The sequence below is a fragment of the Cupressus sempervirens genome, chromosome 10 (assembly GCF_028749045.1).
Source record: "Cupressus sempervirens isolate cs-2001-9-10 chromosome 10, ASM2874904v1, whole genome shotgun sequence".
Classification (NCBI taxonomy): Eukaryota; Viridiplantae; Streptophyta; class Pinopsida; order Cupressales; family Cupressaceae; genus Cupressus; species Cupressus sempervirens.
Genome location: NC_143127.1, coordinates 886,388,341 through 886,412,273, shown reverse-complemented (window position 1 = coordinate 886,412,273; position 23,933 = coordinate 886,388,341). Strand labels below are relative to the sequence as shown.

Below are 23,933 nucleotides of genomic sequence, written 5' to 3'. Positions count from 1 at the left end.
TTAGTTGTTTGTTGGTATTATTAATTTCAAATGTATTTTTAATAGTGGCTAACATCTCATATGCTATTTTTAGGCTTGATATTGATGGGAGTATATGATCTTTGACAGAATCTATAATGATCTTCATAGCTTTATTATGATGTCTTTTCTAAGTTGTTTTGTGTGGATCATTCTCAGGCATAACCTTATTTTCCTCTATATATCCTTCTAATTCCATTTCTCGAAGAATGATCATTACTCGTATTTTTCATGATGCAAAGTTGGAGGCCTCTTCAAGTCTGTCTTCTAATCTTGCATGATTCACCATATTTTCAGATTGAAGAAAATTTAATAGATTTAAATCTGAATGAAACTGACTGTGATGCTCCATCAGTTAGGCTCTGATGGCTCTGATACCATGTAAAAGGATAAGGATCTCTAATAGAGAATAGAAGAAACAAAATTTTCAAATATCCACTTACAGTTCTGATTTTAATCTCTTATATAATTCAGTTCTGATTTAACTTGACAGACTGAATATTTTCGTGTTTTCCATGATGCAAAGTTGGAGGCCCCTTCAAGTCTGTCTTCTAATCTTACATGATTCATCGTAGTTTCAGATTGAAGATAATTTAATAGATTTAAATCCGAATGAAACTGACTGTGATGCTCTATCAGTTACGCTCTGATACCATGTATAAATTTAAAGATCTCTGATAGAAAATAGAAGAAACAAAATTTTCAAATATCCACTTACAATTCTGATTTTGATCTCTTATATAATTCAGTTCTGATTCAACTTGACAGACTGAATGTATATATATATATATGAATATATCTGATTTGATAGTAACTGTAATGTGCACTAAATATATTAATATTACTGCAGAAACAATTCTTTAGAAATCACTACTGTTAGAACAGTGCATTGCCTTTGTTATTGATGATGCTCAAACAGGCAGTGATGACCTGATATAGATATTTGTGCCACGTAGAGTCATGTCCCTACGGGCACATGCTCTTCCGTTACAAAGGAAGATTGCTGACAACAATTAGACTATTTGACTTGTAATTAGTAACAGTCCGAAACCAACCAATATTTATAATATATATGTGTGTGTGTATATCATTTACGTAAATGCTTCAATTCGACTGAAGCTATATCTTTAACATTTTCAACACTTTGAATTGGTTCACCATTGCCAATGAATTGTGACTAATAATCTGATTTTTGGTCTGCAATTCGATCTGGGGTTGAAAGACATTTTTTGGGCTGAGAAATAATTATCATTTGCTGCAAATCAATCCAGGGTTTGGAGATATATTTTGTGCTAAGAATTGTTTATTATTACTGTCAATTGTTTAGAGAAGGGATGACTATCATAGAGGGGGTTATAGTATGCAATTCCAATCAGTGTTTGATGTCTTTAATGGCATTTTAGAAGGGTGGCATGCAAGTTTACATTTGCAGCATTGAGTTTCTTCAAGCCGTGATCTCTATATTGAAGCAGTGTCTAGGCTGCGAACAATATTCCTACGGCAGCGTTTGGGCATTCATAATCTGCATTTGTGGATAGAGGTTAAAATTCATCTTCATCCACCATTAACAAGGATCCACGTTGAACATCTACATTAGCCAGATTCTCTATTTAATAAGTTAATTTCGTATTGCTTTTGCCATTGTAAACATTTGCAAATTTCTTTTAATAAATAAAGTTGGTGTGGATTGTGAGCATTTACTTCACATTTTAAGCTTTGTGATTTATATATTTGGAAAAACAAAAAAAGGACAAATTTTCCGCATAATTTGTAGAGAGTCAGCAGGGCTCTTAACAAGTTTCTATTAATAAAGTCCATTTAATGTTTTTTTTTGCTACATGTCCTTGCTGGGTTTTCCTAGGGCACGCCCTAAGTTTCCTATGTATATCTTTAAGTATGGGTTAGACATACCCAAGGGGTGTACTCTGGCCATGCTTTATGAGAAACCCATGCTGGACCGAGCTCTGGCACTTTTTGTGCTGGGTATGTGAATCTGACCTCTTAGATTCTTCAAGATTTTTTATATTGAATATAAACATCGAGTTCGTCTGTTTCAGAAATTGTCAATGGCTTGGGAAGATTCTTAGAAGAAACACATGGATATTAATTTTATGCTTGTAATGTTTTTAAATGTGATTTTTAGGCCTTATGGAGCATTGTTATCTTTTTCAGGTTTCAGGCACTCTTAGGAACTGTTGCTTTGAATCTGAAACCCAGCTAGGCAATTTGCTTTTAGTATCTCAATTTCTATGGCCTGCCCTGCTTTTGCCTCTTGCAGGAAAACAGGTGTGCTTATCTTTCCATTGCATTAGAATATTCAATAAATTACTGATATATATGCATTCTTATTCACAATGCAGCTTTGATCTTTTGCATTGAACGTTGTTCATTACACACAAAATATGTTGATTATTCTAAATCTTATATCCACCAGCCATTTGAAAGAGATTTTTGTTCTATTTGTGTATTGTAGTCATCACTAGGTGCATGCCAAAGTTCATGAATTTGAACAGTGCATGTTTCACATGAAACTATATCTCCTCATAGGATTTTCCTGTTTTATTTCTGGATAATAAAACTGAACTCATTGTGATATTGAATCTTCCCCAAAGTTCCTTTTTTCTTTTTGTATTTTAGATATTATGGCTTACCATTATATTGCTTCTTGTGTTAAAACAAGTATGATTATCTTTCAGTTTCATCAGAATTAATTGTAAAAATTTATGTGCTTTTCATTCATGATGCAGTTTGAATTCTACTTGTTACAGTTGTCTTGCGGTATCTCTTTGAAATGATTTTTTCTTGACTAAAAAATTGATACCCCTACATGTAGATTAACACACTATCAGAAATGGAATCCTTTCTTTGTCTTTTTTGTAAACCCACAAGTCATTTGTAGCATTGCAGCAAAAAACTTTTGTGGAACAATGTGCAAACAAGAAAGACATTTTTCACCCTTAAATATCAGGATTTAATCAGGAAAAAGTAGGGAAAAAATCAAATTATCCAAAAAAAGGAGTAAAGTACACAAAAAAGGAGAAAATCTTACTATTTAAATTTTTTTGATGCATTTGAAGAGTATTGTACTATAGAGATATAGACAGCAAGAAAAAATATAGAATTTAGCCCATGGATCTTGTAGAATAAATTTTCTCATTTATGTTCGTATCACTGATTACATTAAATTGCATAATATGTACTGCATAGTGCATAAATGATATCTATATGCTAATAGTTTTTAAATTTTCAATTCCAAGTGTATCACCAATCTACAAATTAAATATAAAGTTGCAAAAAATCAAATGTAACCAACTACTTATTGCTATGAAGGGAGTTACATAAGATGTCTGCAAGTCTTGATGAATGAGTTCCTGGGTTACACCTCTTCTAAGTTCTTCAACTATATTGTTATCAATGTTGTTCGTTTTTGAATATTAAACTAATTAGGATCAAGAAGGAAATCATCACTTATAGACCACTCAAAACTTTGATTGATATTGTTGATGAAAATTAGCTGGTCTGTTTTGATAGTAAATTAAATAATTTTTTCCACATAAATGTTGGAAATCAAAATTGAAACGAAAAAAAGCTTACATTTTTTAATTACAACTTCAAGGATTTCAGAACTTAAACCTCAAGCTTTCCTGAACCATAGAAGGGGATGGGTGAACGAGTGCTAGGTCAGTCAAATGAAAGATTTGAGCCAACAAAATAGACAGTTTTACACACCAAATTATACTTTTTCCTTTTTCTCTTCGCATACCTCTTAAAACAAATTGCATGCATGCTCATGCACACAAACAGTCACACCCATACTCACCCCCATCCGAACACGCACACAGATAGACAGAAAACATAGACAGAGACAAAAAGATACAGACACAGACACAGGTGCACTCACTGTGTAATGGGCTGTTCCAATATGCACAATTTTTTGCTTGTATTTCAAGTAATAGGACAATGAAATATTGTCAATGATTTCTAAGTGTGCTTCAGTTATGAACTCAGTGTATAGATAGATATTCTGTAACAAGTGATATTTCAGGAAAGAACTCGAAAGTCTCAGACACTATCATTCTCTGAATTAATTTGCAAACATAAACATTACAACTTGATAGGGAGTTTTATACCTGGATAGCCATCAGCTCACAAAATGCAATCCACAAACTTAAAAGCAGCCTTTAGTTCATGTAGAGGTTCGGCCTTCAATGCACAAATGCAGCACTTTGGAATTTGTAGGATATATCCAAGTCTCTTTTCCCTGTGGTAATATTCTGAAGAACAGCCATTGACAATATGAAGATGCCAATAGGGCAGCCAGCTCTATTATTAACACAGCTATGAAAGTGACCACAGTCTGAACATAAGTTTGATGTGGCCTTTCTCTCCTTTAAATCTGAATGCACAAGTGATAAGATTCACAAATCTCTGTCAACACAACAATCTCTAGATATTATCAGTGTCTTGAGATCGAACTCGTCATCCCTGCTGAATTATGGCCTGTTATGTTGGTGAGATGCAGCTTGCTGTTAGAATATGACCCAGAAAGACTGATAAACAGCAGGTAATTTCTTCTTATTCTGCCCTAGAAATCCTCCTCCACACACTCTTCTTATTCTTCTTACTGAGCCCAGCTCACATTCACATCCCAGACAGACTTGGCTTCCCAACAGACTAAAGTTGCTCAAAGTCACCTTTTGGACTTGGAGATTTGAAAATTGCTACCAATGAAGACCACCTAAAGTATCACGATAATAGATGAGCTTCTATAATGGTAATCTATTTGTAATCTATTGTAAATATTAGAATATTTCTAATATTTAGTTAGCTGTAGTTATCTGTTAGTTTTTTTAGCTTTCTTTTAGCTAGAATAGAATATTTATATTCTTTATGATTGTTTCCTAGGGAAACATCGCTTTATTCTTTTGTATATATAGACCTCTCAGTCTGTTAATAACAAGCAAGTATTTTATCAATTACTTCGTAATATGGTAGCAAAGCTAACACTTGAATTTTTTTTTTGAAAAATTTATAATTTCTTTTGAAATTTTGTTAAGATTTTTCAAAATTATTTCTGAGATTTTTCTCGAAAGCTGGTCTAGGGTTTCTGTATTTTTGAGAAATTCTTCAAAATCCCTAGGTTCGTGCTAGGGTTTTTCTGCAATTGCCATTCATCTTGCAGTGATTTTTTTTTGCTGGCATCAGATCTGCGTCCAATCACTGCATTTTTCTGTGAATATGCCATTCTTTTTGGGTTTCTTGCAGCTAGGGCTGTTTTTGCTTGAAACCCTAATTTTATGTACCTGATTCAATTTTTTTTACAGATTTGTGGTGGGCTATTGAGAGCTCAACTAGGTTGTTATTTGTTTTTTCTGGGTGCCTCAATTTTTGACCAATAGATCCAAAAACTGACAACATATTCTTTGTGGTTTTTTCGAGCTCTCTTTTGTGTCATCCTTCAAATTTTTTGGGTCTTTTGTTTCTTTGCCTAGAAGAAAGTGCCTTCACAGCTGTTCACATTTTTTGTTGAAAAACGTGCCATGGCATCTTTGACATTTTGCTTGAGAACAAGTCAAAATTCAATGGTCGAAATTATGGTACTTGGAGGTATTAGATCATAGCAATTTTTGAATATCGAAATACCAATCAAATTGTTTTGGGTGTTACATAGCGGCCGACTATCCCTGGTACCGATTAGGATATGTAGAATTTGAATAATTGAGAGGCAATAATGCTTCTCAAATTATCTGTAGTTGATGATCAACTCTCTCAGATTCCTTCCTACAAGACAACTGCCGAGATGTGGGTACATCTCAAAGATCTTCCTTCCTGCAAGACAGCTACTGAGATATGGGTACATCTCAAAGATCTTAATGAGACTTCTAACAAAAGTAGAGCTTTATTCTTGAAGAACACTATGATTTCTATTATCATGGATGAACAAACCTCGCTCCAAGCTCACTTGAATGTGATTTAGGAAATCCTTGATCAGATCCTTGCCATTGGTCGCAAGATGGAGGAAGAGGACATTGTAGTTATCACTCTTCGGAGTTTACCAAAGTCCTATGAGCGTTTTATCGAGACTCTCAACATCACGTCTTCTGGTGTCGATCTGAAGTTCACTGATCTTTGCCCACTTCTGCTTCAGCAAGATTGGTGGAAACAACTCCAACTCCACCTCCACAGAGCAAGCCTTTGCTATCAAATCCTTTCAGAAGGATAAAGGCAAGTTTCAGTAGTCGTCTCAGCATAAGTCTTTTGCTCTAGCTTTAGAAGACTCTCAGAAGAAGAACAAGGAATGCAACTATTGCCACAAGTTTGGGTACATGAAGGTTGAATGTTGGAAATACTTAGCTGGACAATGTAAGGAACTTGGTTCGCAACCCAAAGCGAACAGTGTAGAGCACACTAAGCAGTTGAAATCTACCTTTTACACCTTCATGGATAAAAGACCTGCAGATCATGTGAAGTCGTTTGTTTGGTACATTGATTCAAGTGCCTCTCGTCACTTCACCCACCATAGAGATTAGTTCATTGACTACCAGCCTTACACAGATTTTGTTATTTTGGTAGTGGAGAAGAGTACACTGTTGTCGGCAAAGACAATATTCAAATATAGTCAGTTGGGAGGAATCTCATTTTCCTCGATGTATACTATGTTCTAGGGATGGAATTAAATCTACTCTTAGTTCGTCATTTGCTACAACATTCTCCATGGTTGGATGTCATCTTTAGTTCACATCAGTATACCATCACTAATAGGGTGACTCAATCTGTTGTTGCAGTGGGTCTTAAGGATCATGGTCTTTTTCGACTTATTGATTTTGGTGATTCTCAGGACTTAGCTATGGCTGCTCAGTGGTTTTCTGTTAGCACACTTTGGCATCAGCGATATGGGCAATTAAATGTGCTTTATATCTCATAGCTTCCTTGGGAAGAGCTTGTCCTTGGATTGCAAGAGATTCAAACTAAACAACTCGGAGTTTGTGATGCATGCCAAGTTGGGAAGCAATATTGCACACCTTTTGCAATTGGCGATTCAAGCCGAGCTTCTCAGATACTTCAACTTGTTCATGCCGATATCTGTGGCCCTATGGCCACTCCTATTCTTTGGTCCAGGTATTTTTTGTCATTTGTTGATGATTGAAGAATGTGGGCGTATTTTTTTAAAAAGAAATTAGATGCATTTTTTGTATTTCAAAAGTTTAAACCCCTAGTTGAAAAAGAGTCTGGGAAATCTATTATTACTCTTCTGTCAAACATTCGGGGGGGGGATTTTGTTCTAATGATTTCTCTAGCTTCTTGGATACTCATGACATCAAACGCTAGTTAACCACACCCCACACGCCACAACAAAACAATGTTGTTGAATGATTGAACAAAACAATCATTGAGGTGGCTCGATCAATGGTCGAGCATAGACATGTTTCGAAGAAGTTATGGGCAGAAGCAATCAACACTACAGTTTATCTTTTGAATCGGTCAACCACAGTGGCGGTCAAAGGTAAAACTCCATAAGAGGCTTGATCAGGTCGCAAGCCCAAAATCAGTCACTTAAAGGTTTTTGGCTCCCTTGCTGGATACAATAGTCTTCACAAAGCCTACTATCTTATCGATGTTGAGACATCTCGTCTCATCTAGAGTCGTGATGTGGTCTTTGATGAGCAACAAGGACCTTTCATGCCTGTTTCTCTTGTTCCTGATCCAAGAGACCAGCCTAGGAAGGCTCATAATTTGGGAGTTAGGCTTCCAGTAGGTCCATCTGATGGGAGGTCTCCATTAGCTCCATTAGCTCTAGTTATACCATTAAGCCCTGTACAGACATTGCCAACTTCTCCTGTAGGATCACCTCAATTTGTAGATGCTTCGCCTGAGTTTGATCTAGATTCTTCTGATGGGGAACTTGATCACCAAGCATCTCCTAATACTAATGTAGTTAAGCACGCTTAGGCTGGAGTAGTACTGGGGTGGGTGACCTGCCAAGAAGTCCCAATGCTTCACCCCTGTGAGCATCACCTAGATCCAATGAGTGCTAAGTGTTCCATTTATTCTCATGAGAGATGTATTAATGTTAAATCACTACTCATGAAACATGGGTCAACGAGTTTGACTCAAAATCACACAATTAAATCATGATAGCAATATCACAATTTGACTTGCTGTGGAAATTATCTCCTACTTATCAATTGATGAGCTTAAGGGGCTTTCTAATGAATGGGTCATAAGGCACAACACTTGGTGAAGGTTTTGCAAATGGGGTTGCAAGCTTTGGGTTTAACCATGGAGGAAACTCTGTAGTTAAGTGTGCTCAGGTTGGAGTAGTACTAGGATGGGTAACCTCCCGGGAAGTCCTGGTGCTTCACCCTCGTGAGCATCACCTAGATCCAATGAGTGCTAAGTGTTCCATTTATTCTCATGAGAGATGGATTCATGTTGAATCACTACTCATGAAACATGGGTCAATGAGTTTGACTCAAAATCACACAGTTAAATCTTGATAGCAATATCACAACCTAAGTTATTTCTGATCTTCCACCAGGGAAGAAAACCATTGGCTGCAAATGAGTTTATAAAATCAAATATAAATATGATGCTACTTTACATAAGTGCAAAGCTCATTTAGTTGCGAAGGGCTTTTCTCAGTGTTAGGGCATTGATTATGAGTAGACCTTTTCTCCCACTGCAACGATGAGCACAATTAGAGTAGTCCTAGCCATGGAAACACAGTTTGGCTGGAAGGTCCATTAGATGGACATCAAGAGTGCTTTCCTGAATGGTGATCTCCTTAGGAGGTCTACATGACGCAGCTTCTTAGTTTAAAGGTCGCTGGTAAAGACCATTAGATTCTGAGATTCGTAAAAGCTGTCTATGGCTTGAAGTAGGCCCCTCGGGCATGGTACATAAAAATTGATAAGTACCGTAGTGATCAAGGCTTCAAGATGAGTTCTTCAGACTCAAATTTGTACATCAAAACTATTGACAATGACATCATCATTTTGGTTATTTATGTGGATGGTTTGATCATCGCTGGCAGTTCGACATCTTTGATTCAGGGAATCAAACAGATTCTATCCCAATCTTTTGATATGACTAATCTTGGGCTCATGCATTATTGCCTAGGTGTTGAGATTTGGCAACAGTCTTCTGATAAATTCATCTCTCAGTCCAATTATGCTAACGCTCTGTTAGACAAATTCCATATGTAGGATTGTACGCCTGTGTCTATACCCATGGAGAAAGGTCTCAAGTTATCAGCCAAGTTTGATTCTCCGCCCGTTGATGATACTACATATAGACAACTAGTAGGCAACTTCATCTACCTCTCTGCTACTAGGCCTGACATCAACTTCGCAGTTAGCTACATCTTACGCTTTTTGACAGCTCCTAAGGCTGATCATTGGATGGCAGCAAAGCGTGTGCTTCGTTATGTGAAGGGGACTTCAGAGTATGGACTTCTTTACTCTCGAAGTTCTACTCCTAGACTTGTGAATTCAAAAATTCAGATTTGGTAGAATCTGTTGACGATAAAAAGTCAACTTTTAGATATGCATTTTGTTTGGGATTTGGTGCCGTCACATGGACCAGTAAGAAGCAGCAGGCAATTTCTCTCTTCTCTACAGAGGCCAAGTACAAAGGAACTATTAAGGTGGGATATGAAGCTGTTTGGCTTCGTTGGATGCTTGGGGATATGTAGATGTCACCAGTAGGACCAACTACTTAGTTTGTTGATAACGAAGGCATTTCAAGTTAACCTGAAATCCAGTCCTTGATGAAGGAACCAAACATGTGGATGTTGACTGTCACTACATATGACCACTGGTTGAAGACAGGACAATAGATTTGCAATATGTTCCTACCACAAATCAGACTGCACACATTCTCGCCAAGCCTCTTGGTCCTGATATGTTTGTCAAATTTAGAGAACAGTTGGGTGTTGTGGATAGATTAATCATTAAGGGTGGTTATTACGATAATAGATATGTTTCTATTATTAGTTAATGGTAATCTATTTGTAATCTATTGTAAATATTAAAATGTTTCTAATATTTAGTTAGTTGTAGTTATATGTTAGCTTTTTAAGCTTTCTTTTAGCTAGAATAGAATATTTCTATTCTTTATGATCATTTCCTAAGGAAACATTGCGTTGTTCTTTTGTATATACGGACCTCTTGGTCTCCGTTAATAACAAGCAAGTATTTTACCAATTACTTCGTAATATAAGTCACTACTCTTGCTAAAGCAAAAAGAGGGGGTGCCCATTTGTAATGGGGCGATAGTTTGCAAACTTCAGACTGTTTACCCATTACCATCTTTCCAGGTCCCAATAAGTGACACTACTGTGGTTTGAGAGGAAATCTTTTCCTTTCCAGATTTGAAAAATATTAATAGCAGCTAACCTAACCTTTTAATACAAATATGTAATTTTTTTTTTTGTGTCTGCTTAACCCTTAGAAACCAGTGTTTGTGTTCACTGAACCCTTGTAAACTTTCCTAATGAACATTATTTTAAGCTTTGCCTCAGCTGAGTTGTCTCAAAATGAATTGATAATACGATTTAAAGCTCAGCTCAACTTTATGTTTTTATCTGACAATGCCATTTGCTCCTGTTTTAATGGAGGAATTCCGAATTACGGGCGATTAGATGGTTCTGCATTAGAGAATCAGAACAAATAGATTACATTAAGTATTTTGGGTGATTTTCTTTTTCATTTTTACTTTATTCAACCTTATTGAGTTAATTTATTTTGCCTGTTTTATTCTTGACCAAAATAAACTATGATTTTTGTGAGATACTAGCTGTGCTTATGCTGCAGTAAATGTTTTGTCAGATCCATGGGGCAGACCTTTTCCTAATGCTAAGTGATGGATCCCTTCTTATGAGAATTTCTTTTTTAAGATTTAGCAGTCTAGTGTACTATCCCCATGCTTTTGTTTTACGCTGAAATTGTACACTATTACACCTCAAGTTAAAATAGAGATAATTTTCTTATGCAAATTAATGCATTTCTAATGTAAATTATTTTATATATTTTTAAGAGAATATTCTTTCCAAATAACACTGTGCTACGAAGATATTAATCAATGAATATTTATAAGTAGTAATGTTTCAATAATAAAATGAAAGAACCTTTGTAGTTGTAATCTAGATCATAAATAAATTAATAAATACGATATAAAAATTGTTTAATATGTATATGTAAATCACAGAGAAGTTAATGCTCACTGGTGAAGATTGACAGGTAGAGGATCAGTTACAGGTCTTGGCTTTTTGCGCAGACAAGAAACATTCACAAGAGGACAAAGTTCTTACTCAGAACCCCACACACCTTCACGGTGTGAAACACATGCCTTTTGCATGAAAATAACACAGCTCTAGCCAGGACACTCCTGGTTGTACACTGTACCTTGAGTTGGACATACACTATATGTCCCTTCTCCAATGCTTAATGCCCAGCCAGAGAACTTAACTATGCCCTCTCGCCTGTCGTTTGTAATTCTTTACTTTCCTTCTTGTACTCTTTCCAGAGTTCTTTCTCTTCCTCTTGTCCTCTTTTCAAGTCTCCAATAATGACTGATATCATCTTATAAGGGGTAGTTCCCAAACCATCACATCCTTTTGTCAAAAGTTACCATTACATTTTAATAAATATAATCATTCCACTCTTTTAAAAATAGTTTTGATAAATTTACTTTATTACTCTTATAAATTTAAGTATCGTAATATCCGTTATTTTATCTCCTTTTTATCCTAAAAAGATCAATTTCTAACTTTATTTTCTCTTGGAGAAAAAGTCACGTAACAATTCCCCCCCTGTAATTTAGTTGTTGTCCTCAATAGCTTTAGATATATCTACATCATCACTCAAACAATACACGATCAATAATTGTATTTAATAATATTGAATATTTATACTTTATTGAACACATTATTCTCCTTTTGATTTACAAATCTCTTCTACTTTTATTTATTTTAAATTAACAAACAATTCGAAGAGAATCATCTTTCAAATAGAAATGATGATGAGAACTATAAATCAACATATATTTCTTATAAGTATGCCACAAATTTATAGTAGCAAAAAGTAATGATGCTTAATCTTATATATTTGAACATTGTGAATATCTCTTTTATGAAATTTATTTTCTTTAATATAGTTGTTTTGATACATAACTTCAATATTCAATATAAAAATATCATCCTTGGTTGACATAACATTTACCTAGTGAATGATATAGATACCTCATAAAATCTAGTAACTCATCATTATAGAGTTAACATTCATCCAAGATGATACTGATGAATTCTAGAAGACTACAAGAGTATTGTCTTTCATTATGTACAATATTATCAATCTAATAACAAGGTACTAAAATAATAAAAATTAAATATTCATGTTAGGCATTTTAACAATAATACAATGATAGTTAAAGAGTGTGTCATATAAAAATATTAGGACTAATATTTCGTCATTGTAAGTGACCAAGGGAACTGAGTTTAAATTAAACTAATAAATTTATAGACATGATTATCTTCCTAAAACTTTGAGCCTGTTATTGATAATCGTGAACATAGTTCCAAGAACCACGATGTTTCACCCGATTCACACGATTCGACGATTCGATTCAAGCCAAACGATTTTTTGTGAATTAGTGAATGGAATCAGCGATAAGGGGTTTATGAAATAAGTTACTAAATTTCAAGGGTTTTTTAAATTTGTTGATTTTTGGCTGATTCGATTCCGATTCATGGCCGATTCACGATTCGATTCTTGCTTGCCGATTCCGATTCTTATTACTTTGATCGTGAATGATATTAAAAAGAAAGGTAGTAGATAGTATTGAATAATAGAAAAATATTATATATATGATGCAAGAGCATCTTGCATCACAAAATAGAAGGGGGCATAATTTAAATTTTAAAATAAAAAATAAAATAAAATTGTTGAGAGACAGTGATAAAAATTAGAGGTAAAATTAATAATAAAAATAATAATGGAGAAAAAAAGGAAAAAGGAAATTCATTTACCAAGGTGGCATTTTAGAAGTTAGTGGAAAGTTCCTTATTTCATGTATTTAATGTTTGTTCCTTATTTCATGTATTTAATCTTTGTTGCCAAGCCGACTTGTGGCTTGAAGGTGTATTTGATGAGTGTTTATTTAATTTCTTTTATGCTAGCTCGACTTGTGGCTTGGTTTAGTATAAGTAGAGGGTCTTGTGGACTCTAGAATCAATGTTCATCCAACATGGAGAAGACGAGTAGCTGAGAAGAGTGAAGTTGAGTAGAGCTAGTAGCTGCGGCCTGGGAAAACAAGAAGGTTGCGTGGTGGCTTGTGACCACAAGTTTAGATTTTTCTCGGGGTTTTCTACTAGATTATGGATCTGTGCTAGCTAGGGTTTGGATCTTGCGGGATCTTGCAAAGCAGTTGTTGTGTTTGCTTATGTATTTGGTTGTAACCCAAAAGGCCTTATAGTCGGGCATATTGGATGTAAATCTTATGATTATATCATTATATTATGAGATTTGTCATTATTTTGGATCTAAATCTCTTCGTTATTGTTATTCTTCTGTTGTGTGGTTATTTGTTGGGGGCTAGGACATCTCCTTTGAGGATTTTCCTGCCTCGTATTGCATCAAGTGGTATCAGAGCTAGTTTTCCTTAGCGTGTAGATAGATCACCGAAGTTGAGGCAGTTTGCACCAAGACCTGGGGTAAAAATTATTAGAGCAGAGTTTGATCTTGTGGTGGATTGTTCCTTATGGAGTCTAGATATTTTTGTTGTGAGGTGGCAAATCGTGGTTTTTACTTACAATTACAGAGAACTTGTGGATGGATCATGATATGAAGAGATGGTTGTGAAGATGGAAGGTTGATCTTATTGAGTGAAGGTTGGATTTGGTTGAAGATTTTTTGTTGAGGGTTTGCGAAGATGTTGGAAGATGCCTTCGAGAAGATTGGACCCTAGGATGATTGCATATCTCCGTGATGTGGTGGAGACAAAGATTTCAGAGACGTTTGCTTGGTTGGAAGCTAGTTTGACCGATCGAGTTAAGGAAGGGATAATTGAGTTTCGTAGAGATTGCTTATGTATATGGTCATAACTTGGAAGGCCTTATAGCTAGGCAAGTTGGATGTAAATCTTATGATTATGTTATGAAAATTGGCATTATTTTGGATCTAAATCTCTATGTTATTGTTATTCTTTTGCTGTGTGGTTATTTGCTGGGGGCTAGGATATCTCCTTTAGGGATTCTCCTACCGTATATTGCATCAAGTGGTATCAAAGCTAGTTTTCTTGAGCATGTAGACAGATCACTGAAGTTGAGGCAGTTTGCACCACCACCTGGGGTGAAGATTATTAGAGAAAAGTTCGATCTTGTGGTGGATTGTTCCTTTTGGAGTCTAGATATCTTTGTTGTGAGGTGGTAGATCGTGGTTCTGACTGACAATTGCAGAGGTCTTGTTGATGGATTGTGATATGAAGAGATGGTTGTGAAGATGGAAGGTTGATCTTATTGAGTGAAGGTTGGATCTGGTTGAAGATTTTCTGTAGAGGGTTTGTGAAGATGTTGGAAGACGCCTTCGAGAAGATTGGACCCTGGGATGCTTGCATATCTCTGTGATGTGGTGGAGACAGATTTTAGAGACGTTTTCTTGATTGGAAGCTAGTTTGACCAATTGAGTTAAGGAAGGGATAATTGAGTTTCGTAGAGATTTCTGGAGTTGGAGTATATCGATCCAAAAGAGAGTGGTTTGGCCTGTTAAAATGATTGTGCAGAGGAGAAGGTACTTTGTTATTAAGGAAGAGGTAAAGGATGATTTTGCTAAAGATGAAGATGATATTTGTTTTCATGATCAATTAGATGGATCTGACGTGCAAATTGCAGAGTATCTTATAGTGGATGATAAGATTGCTAATTGTGAGAATTCATACATGGATGTTTCTACTAATGTGGAGTCAGATGTTACTGGTGTGGATTCACTAGTTGCTGATGTGGTTGAGGATCTACATGATACTGCAGGTCTATATGTTCTTGATTTTCCCGTTGTTGACATTGTTGAGGATATTTGTTTTCATGATCAGTTAGATGGATTTGACATAGAAATTACAAAGCATCTTAATGTGGATGATGAGATTGCTGATTATGAGGATTTCTATATGGCTGCTGATATGAATTTCCATATTGGTGCTGATGTGGATATGGTTTTGGATTCACCTATTGCTGGAGACTCTTTTGTGGAGGATATGAATGTTTCTATTGATGTGGAGTTGGATGTTGCTGGTGTGGATTCACTAGTTACTAATGTTGTTGAGCATCTACATGATACTGGAGATCTGTATGTTCTTGATTTAATTGTGGTTGACATGGCTGAGGATTTACATGTTGCTCTTGTTGTGGATTTGAGCTTACATGTTGTTGATTTGGTTCGGGATTTACCTTATTTTGCTGACATGGATTTCACGTTTGAGGATATTGTTGTTGGTGGTTGTGATCAGTTGTAGAGATTGTTGGTGAAGCATTATGTTTAGTTTGTTCCTAGGAAAATTAATAATAAAAAGAATAATGGAGAAAAAAAAGGAAAAAGGAATTTCATTTACCAAGGTGGCATTTTAGAAATTAGTGGAAAGTTCCTTATTTCATGTATTTAATGTTTGTTGCCAAGCCGACTTGTGGCTTGAAGGTGTATTTAATGAGAGTGTTTATTTTTATTTTTTTATGCTAGGCTGACTTGTGGCTTGGTTCAGTATAAGTAGAGCATCTTGTGGAGTTTAGAATCATTATTCATCCAACACGGAGAAGAAGAGTAGCCGAGAAGAGTGAAGTTGAGCAGAGCTAGTAATTGCGGCTTGGAAAAACAAGAAGGTTGCGTGGTGGCCTGCGAGCACAAGTTTAGATTCTTCGTGGGGTTTTTTACCAGATTGCGGATTTGGGCCAGCTAGGGTTTGGATCTTGCAGAGTGGTTGTTGTATTTGTATATGAATTTGGTAGTAACCCGGAAGGCCTTATTGCCAGACATGTTGGATGTAATCTTATGATTATATTATGAGAATTGACATTATTTTGGATCTAAATCTTTGTGTTATTGTTATTCTTCTGCTGTGTGGTTATTTGCTGGGTGCTAGGACATCTCCTTTGGGGATTCTCCCGCCTTGTACTGTATCAATATAAGTTGTCAATCTAGAGGTTTTATATGTCCCCATGTTTTCCAAAATGTTGTAACTCATTTAGATAGCTTATTTTCTATTTATAAAATAGATATTTGGACCTGTGGGTTATAGGTCCATAATTTATATTAGGCTTGTTGTGACTAATTTTATTATCAATAATTTATTAATATTTTTCCGTTAGACCTTTTGCAAACTAAAAATTTCATATATCTGAATATTTTTTTCCCTTCATATTTCTCCCCTTTTTGAATAGATGATTCTGCAGGCTCGATATCATACTTATCTCACATGCTGGTCTGTATACCATTTTGTTCTTCCTGCACATGGTATATTATGCTACAAGATTTTTATTTCAGACACAGCTTATTGAATATTATGGTTAGAACATTTGAATTGGGAAATTTATTGTGTTGTCATGAATGTGTTGCATATTGTGGAAGCTGCAATTTTAAGGTGTATAGTTAAATCTGAAGAATCATTTTTAAAAAGTAATAATAGATTTTTGATGGGTTTCATAAAATGTGAAGCTTGAAAATTAAAGTTCACAAACTTCAAAATAATTGGCCAGAATAAGGTGAGCCACAATATTTAAAGTTTCTGAGTATTGTAATTTGAAAATTTTAAAACAATTCCCAGTATTGAGTTGGGTCCACCTGCAATATATAAGCCGAAAGAACTCTTCTATAACTGCTCGATATTGTTCTGTGTGTATAAGGCTGGCTTGAGCTGTTCCAGTCATGTTACTCGTGTTGCTGTATAATTTTAATAGTGCCAAATATAGCTGCAATGATTGGATTCGTTCTACATATATATTTACACTCATATTGCCATCTCAATTGCAAAATTTAATAATTTATTCTGCCCAATATTAAGGTTGTGATTTGAAAAAAAAAAAACAATCTGGAATATTTGGTTTTCAACGTATCCTGGAAAGAGCCAAACCACGATATTAACTCTTTGATTAATATTTAAGCCTTATATGGAAGCTTCAAAATTAGTCCACAAAGATTTATATGGCTTTTTAGTCCATCATTGATATATAAGTATGAAATATTTCACACAACACCATTCATATTAATATGATATCCCCAAGGCTAAAGTTGGCTAAACATTGATAGCTCCCGAAAACTTTAATAAATCACCCAGTGATTAAACTTAAGGGAAAATACAAGCCACAATGGTCTAATGGGATAAAAATATCAACTTCTTAACCTTAACTATTTTTGACTCCAAACATATGCCATTGCCTGACAATTTTTGTACCAAGTATTTGATCTTTTACATTGCACGACTTCAATATATTATTTGCCACTGCAATTTTCTAGCAATTCCACATTATATAATTTACTATGATAACTTTAGGGAAATTGTTGCACAATACAATCAGGCTCAGCAATTATTTAACCGGTACTTTGTTAAAGCACTCACAGATGAGTTTTAATATTTCAAGCTACAACCATATATAATGGTTTTCGTTTATCATTTTTCCCAGCTACAAGAGGAGATAATAAAACTTTAGAAGTGTTAATATTCTAGCAAGCACAAACAATTTTGATTTCCATGCAGATGTTCTCAGACAAAATCCATTTCTGATAACAGCGAATTTCTTTTCCCTGTAGAAACACATCACAATTTTATTCCATATGTAAATTCGTCTCTGATAAATCTTTTCCATTAAACCTTCCCTAAGTTTTCTAAATACACCTATAGGCTGACATGATTTTTAGCTATAATACCAAATGTAATTCACTATTTTGCCCAAGTCAAAATAGAGATAATTTTCTTATGCAAATTAATGTATTTCTAAAAGTTAATCATTTAATATAGTTTAAAGTGAATATTCCTTCCAAATAACACTTGTGCTACAAAGATATCAACTTATGATTATTTATAATTAGTAATGTTTCAATAATAAAATGAAGGAACCTTTTTAATTTTAATCTAGATCATAAATAAATTAATAAATACAATAGAAAAAATGTTTAATATGTATCTGTAAATCAGAGAGAAGTTAATATCCACTGGTGAAGATGGTAGAGGATCAGTTACAGGTCCTGTCTTTTTGCATAGGCAAGAAACATTCACAGGAGGACAAAATTCTTACCCAGAACCTCTTACATGAAACAACACAGCCCTGGCCAAGACACTCTTGGGTTTACACTGTGTTTTGAGTTGGACACACACTGTATGCCTCTTCTCCAATGCTTAATGCCTAGCCAGATAACTTAACTATGCCCTCTCACCTGTCTTTTTTAATTCTTTTCTTCCAGCATTCTTTCCTGAGTTCTCTCTCTTCCTCTTATCCTCTTTTCAAGTCTCCCATGATGACATATAATCTTTTAAGGGGTGGTTTCCAAAACATCACACTCTTTTTGTGAAAAGTCACCTTTATTTTTTAATAAATATAATCGTTCTACTCTTTTAATATTAGTTTTGATAAATATTCTGTATTACTCTTTTAAATCAAAGGATCATAATATCCTTTATTTTATCTCCATTTTTATGTTAAAAAGATTATTTTCTAACTTTATTTTCTCTTGGAGAAAATGTCACGTAACAAAAATGTTGATGTTATAACTATAATAGATAATCCACTTGAAAAACGTTACATGAAATCTCATATTTTTACTTCTATGTACAGTTTTAGGACATATTCTAGCACTAGTGTTTTATTTTAAAGAATGGTAAGACATTTTTTCCCACAGGTGTTGGTGTTTCTTTCTCTACTCAAAAGTTGAAATTCTAGAGGGATTTGTATGTGCATATATGGACATGGACATGCTTAGTATGATTAAGTTTCATTTAATGGTCAAAGGAGAATTAAATGTTTCCACATAACTGGGGACACCTCATTCAATTTGCGTTTGTCTTTGTTTACATTTTATAGTTTTTGAACTCTCCATTTATCTCTTGATTCCCAGGAATATAGTAAAGAGGACACATACAAAATGCCACTTGAGCTAGCTCATCCACTTTCTCATGAGCGTGAGCCAGAGAACGACCCAGAAATTCGTGTGCAGGCAGCAGAAGCACTCTACCTTATTGTTGTGCACGTATGTTCACTGCATTTTGTTTCCACGTACTAGCATTTTTTGGCTTCTAATTGATTTCTTTTCTGTGTTCAATTTATAAATTGTGCTTGTAATATCAATAACATTAAACAGATGAATTCTTGATTTTTTTATATCTGAGAAATGCTTTCTGCTGAGAAAATGTTCAAAAAAATAGTTTAAAAATGTCAGTCTAGTTTGAGCTTCTAATATCAATAACATTAAACAGATGAGTTCTTGATTTTTTTTATATCTGAGAAATGCTTTCTGTTGAGAAAATGCTTTTTTTATATCAATAACATAATATCAGTAACGCTTTTTTTGCCTGGCTTTGGATTACTATCGCAGCAAAACAAATGAATAGAAGAAGGGAATTACAAGTTGGCGGCAATCTGAAAATTGCATCGGCTTGACAAAGAACAATATTTGAAATTGGCTTTCAACTAAAGGAATCATGACAGTTATTAAATGCAAGCCACAAGGTCACACAATAAACAATATTCTCGCAATATAAAGGCAATTCAAGATTTTTGATAAAAAATCAAATGCCAATTATATCGATTACCCAGAACTCGTGAAGGTACAGATTGATGCCTATGTGATTGATGTTTTCTAGCCATTCATTTCTTCATTATGGGCTGCAATCTCCTTGGGTAAGCCACTGATACCATATTGGGATGAATAGGAAGCCATCAAGAAGATGCAGATTCCAGGGAATCAAACCAGGAGATGAACAACCACCATAGAATGCTCAAACGAGATTTTGCATAGAGAGATTGAAAATGATGATTCAATTAGTAAATGAAATAATATGATACAATTTACATGAATCTTGCTAATACTGAATATTATGATTGAGTTGCATGTGTCAAATATGTCAAATATGACTTTTGATAATGAGTGATATGTATAATTTTATGAACTATGATATTTCCATTCATGAATGATTTTATGAAACTCTTATACAATAAAATTAATTATACCTGAAAATTCAATTGGATAATGAATAGTTGGATAAATATGATAGTAGTAATAAACATGTAAACATCAATGTAGTTGTCGTACAATACCAATTGTTATGTTTGATAATACGGGTTATTCGTCAATGTATGAATTGTTCTTGTTGCTTGTAATTCTCGGGTGTTTGTGAGTGTTGGTTGACGGTTGTGGTCCTCATGGCAACAATTGGGTCATCTAAATATGCTGTGTAGTGCCAAGGGGGAAGGAGAGTCTAGTCAGATGAATTGTAATCCTTGGCCAATCATCTTTGGTCTTCCTCTTTGTAATGAATTCATGAGTTAGAGAAGATATATCTTACTCCTATATCTGGCACATGACCATCTGTGTTAGCATTTCATGTAATTTAAATAAACTTGATGAGTGACGATTGCAGGCAGAATGGGCCATGGAGGTCACATAGAACAGGTGCAAAGCGTGGCATGATAAACACCTAAAACTAAACAAGTTTCAACCAGGATAGTTGGTGTTGAAGTATGATGGACAGAACAAAATCAAAGTTTAAAGTCAAATGGGTCGGGCCATACCAAATTCGAGAAGTAGGTGATAATGGAGCAATAAAGCTATGGACATTGGACGGATAAAGCTATGGACATTGGACGGGTAGGAAATTCCAAAAACGGTGAACGGTTCCAAGTTAAAAATATATCATGCCAGAACTGTGTCATGTCCCCACTCTAGCTCAGTCTAACAGAGACATGTGAGTCAGCTTATTATGGGGTCTTGTAGGCTGACAGGGTTGGATAGAGACTCAGTATGGTTATTCAGTGTTGGGGACTTGGTTTTCTGGTGGGTATTGATCAGTTGGGTGACGTTCCTTGTTTTTAGGAGGCAGTTCCTACATTTATGGGGTTCATTCCTACTTTTTAGGAGGTATAATCATGCCCAGGGCTGGGTTTCCATGAGATGACCCTTTGGGTTCAGTTTCAGAGGGATAGGGCTTGTTTCCTAAATTTTAGGAGCATCCCTAGATTTTAGGGATGAGACTGCCAGTGGATCCTTGATTTCTGACTTCAGTCACAAATAGGTGACAGGATGATTTTATGGTTTGTGATGTCAGTTGGGCAGTTTATGGCTATTTGAGTTATATTTTTAATATTTCCTGAGTTAGCGTTTAATATTTAAATAAGGCTAAGTTAATAGCCATTTTGGAGTAATAAGGGAATTTTGGCCTCATCTGGATGCGTATCCCATGTTATGATAGCTCGTTGGAAAGGTCTTGAAATTCTCTAAATCTTCCTCTTTGGTCTCAGGGCAATTCGGTGAGCGGGTTTATTACTATGGTGGAAAAGGTCATTTTCTAGTGACATGGTCACTTTAAAATAAGATTTAATTCATTTTTATAGTCAATGCCAATTGGGGGTCACTTTAGGGTTCGAATTGCTTTGCAAGGGGTTATAAGGAGATGGGCGCCATTTCTCATGATTATGCATATTTTTCAAACACTTCTTTTCAGATTTGCTCTGCTTGAGCGATTTGCATTCTGGGACGCAAACCCTAGGGTAATTGCTGGCTGGGACGTAACCCTCGGCAACATTGGGTATTGGTTTGTCAGTAGTTTCAACAGTATTCAGGAGGAAGGTAGATGCCACTTCAGCTTGGGCCTACAGTTTGTTTTGTTGGGCATGTTCTTTGGCGTATGGAAGGTGAATTCTAGCAGCTGTACACTGCCATTTCTTGCAGCCGTACTCTGTCATTTGCAGCACTTGGATACATAGAAAAATCGGTTACTCAGCAGCAGAATCTTGCATCTTATCAGCCCGTTTTCATCAGCCAGTTGTGGCATCATTGTTAGAGGAAATGTATTGGATCTTTTATTTGGCGTTTTAATTCAGAGATCTGCCTGGTACAATTTGTATCAACTCTGACTTTACTGCATATTGTTATTTATTTTCAGACTCTTTTCTTGCCATTTGTTACTTCTCATTTCTATGTGGAATAATCATCAAAAACACAAAAACAAACAAACTCTTCTACATTTCCGTCTAGTTCTACAAGAAAACGTTAATAAACAGGAAAAAACAAAAATAAAATAAATCTATAGCAGATTTGCAGCAGAGATCCATCAGAGATCTTTCAAATTGTTCCCCCGTTGACAAATAATGAGGAGTAGTAGTTTCAAAAAAAAAAAAAAAAAAGAGTTATAAAGTCACTGTATGGTTACCGTACGACAACTTTAGCATTGCTAGCCACCGTATGACATTAGGCCCATGACTACTGTACGGTGGGAAGGAGCAAGTGTGGAACTCGTACGATGTACAATACGAAAAAGGTGGAAGGAACCCAGATAAGGTGGTAGGCAAGAAAGATTGGGCAAAGGCTAGAGACCGTACGACAAGGCAGAAGATGATAGAAACCGTACGATAAAAGGGAATAAAAAGACAGGTTGTACGGTGTATGGTAAAGGGAAATAAAGTGCAAAATAGCAAAGTGAAGGTCGTATATAGAAGGGCCGAAGTACAGTAATACATGAAGTAAAGGATAGAACAAGACCGTACAATGTACAGCTTTAACAATAGAGAATTCAGACCGTACGGTGTACAACTCCATAAAGAAGAAACATTAAGCTCGTACGGCTAGTTAGATAAATATGTTGGCATGCGACTAGTCCAGAAGAGCAAATAAGGCCGTACGTTTCACTACTGGACAATTGCAGGGTGAATTGATAAGTACAGTAGAAGCCAAAAGTCATTCATAAAGTCTTGAAGGAGGGCTGTACGAACGCCAGGGAAGGAGAGAAATTTGTGGAAGTTTGTACGGAGAGAGAACTGACCTAACTAAGCAAAAGATTAAATGGAGTTTGCAGGAAAGAGGAAGTGGAAGAAAAACTTAGAGGAAGAATCTGTAGCTAAAAAAAAAAAAAAGAACGACAAATAAAAAATATTCAGAATGAATAATGCATGATGCCCAAGGAAAGTGGAAGACATAAATAGGTAGTAAAACATAAACAGTTGCCAGAAAGAGTGTGGGATCGGAAGAAAATCACAAAAAGGGTGTGTTTCATGGAGTTTTGTGTGGTTTGGAGTTCCATGGCATTGCCCCCTAGACCCCCAGTCACTTAAGTTATCAGTCGTGGGAAGTATGACCAATTGATGTGACCTGGAGCTGCTATAGGCATGGAGTACCATGTAGCACAGTTAGAGAGAACACTAGAGCAAGCCTTTCAAGAGGGGTGATACACTTTGAGGCATTTGGAGTAGGTGTTGGACATGAAGCTGTCTTAGTGGATGCATAGAGAGCTCGGGAGTAGCTGATCATCTAGTTGAAGGCAGTTCAGTGACACTTGGCTTAGTGTACCCAGGAGTTGGAAGCAGAAAAAGCGGCACAAGTGAATATTTTGTAATTGTCGACCGGAGACGACTTTTCTTTTTGGGGGGGATGATGTTATCAGTAAAGTTATAAAATAGCTGACAGGTAGATTAGCATGTTGTCGGTAATTATTATGTAGCCAACGAATAGAATTAATTATATCCAAATGGGCGCGACAGTTGAGTCACCCCTTCGGGAAGATATATGTACACCGTGTGAGATTGTTGGAATCATTATTGGAAGCACTATGTAATTTCTTCGGCATATATGTGAATAATAAAAGGAGTACTGCTGTGTTACATGTTCATAAAAGGAGTACTGCTGTGTTACATGTTCTTGTCTATTGTTTGTATGCATTAAACTATTTAC

The 23,933-nt window shown here is 35.5% G+C and overlaps 1 protein-coding gene across 6 annotated transcripts in view; it reads left to right on the top strand.

Moving 5' to 3' along the window:
• LOC149536833 (ARM repeat superfamily protein) overlaps positions 1–23,933 on the top strand; it is a 245,597-nt gene that overhangs the window by 152,261 nt on the left and 69,403 nt on the right. For all 6 annotated transcript variants that reach the window (XM_089804937.1, XM_089804939.1, XM_089804942.1 and 3 more), the window contains 2 exons: positions 2,191–2,304; positions 19,110–19,241. In XM_089804937.1, coding sequence (XP_089661063.1) covers positions 2,191–2,304; positions 19,110–19,241 — 246 coding nt within the window. The remainder of the gene's footprint in view (positions 1–2,190; positions 2,305–19,109; positions 19,242–23,933) is intronic.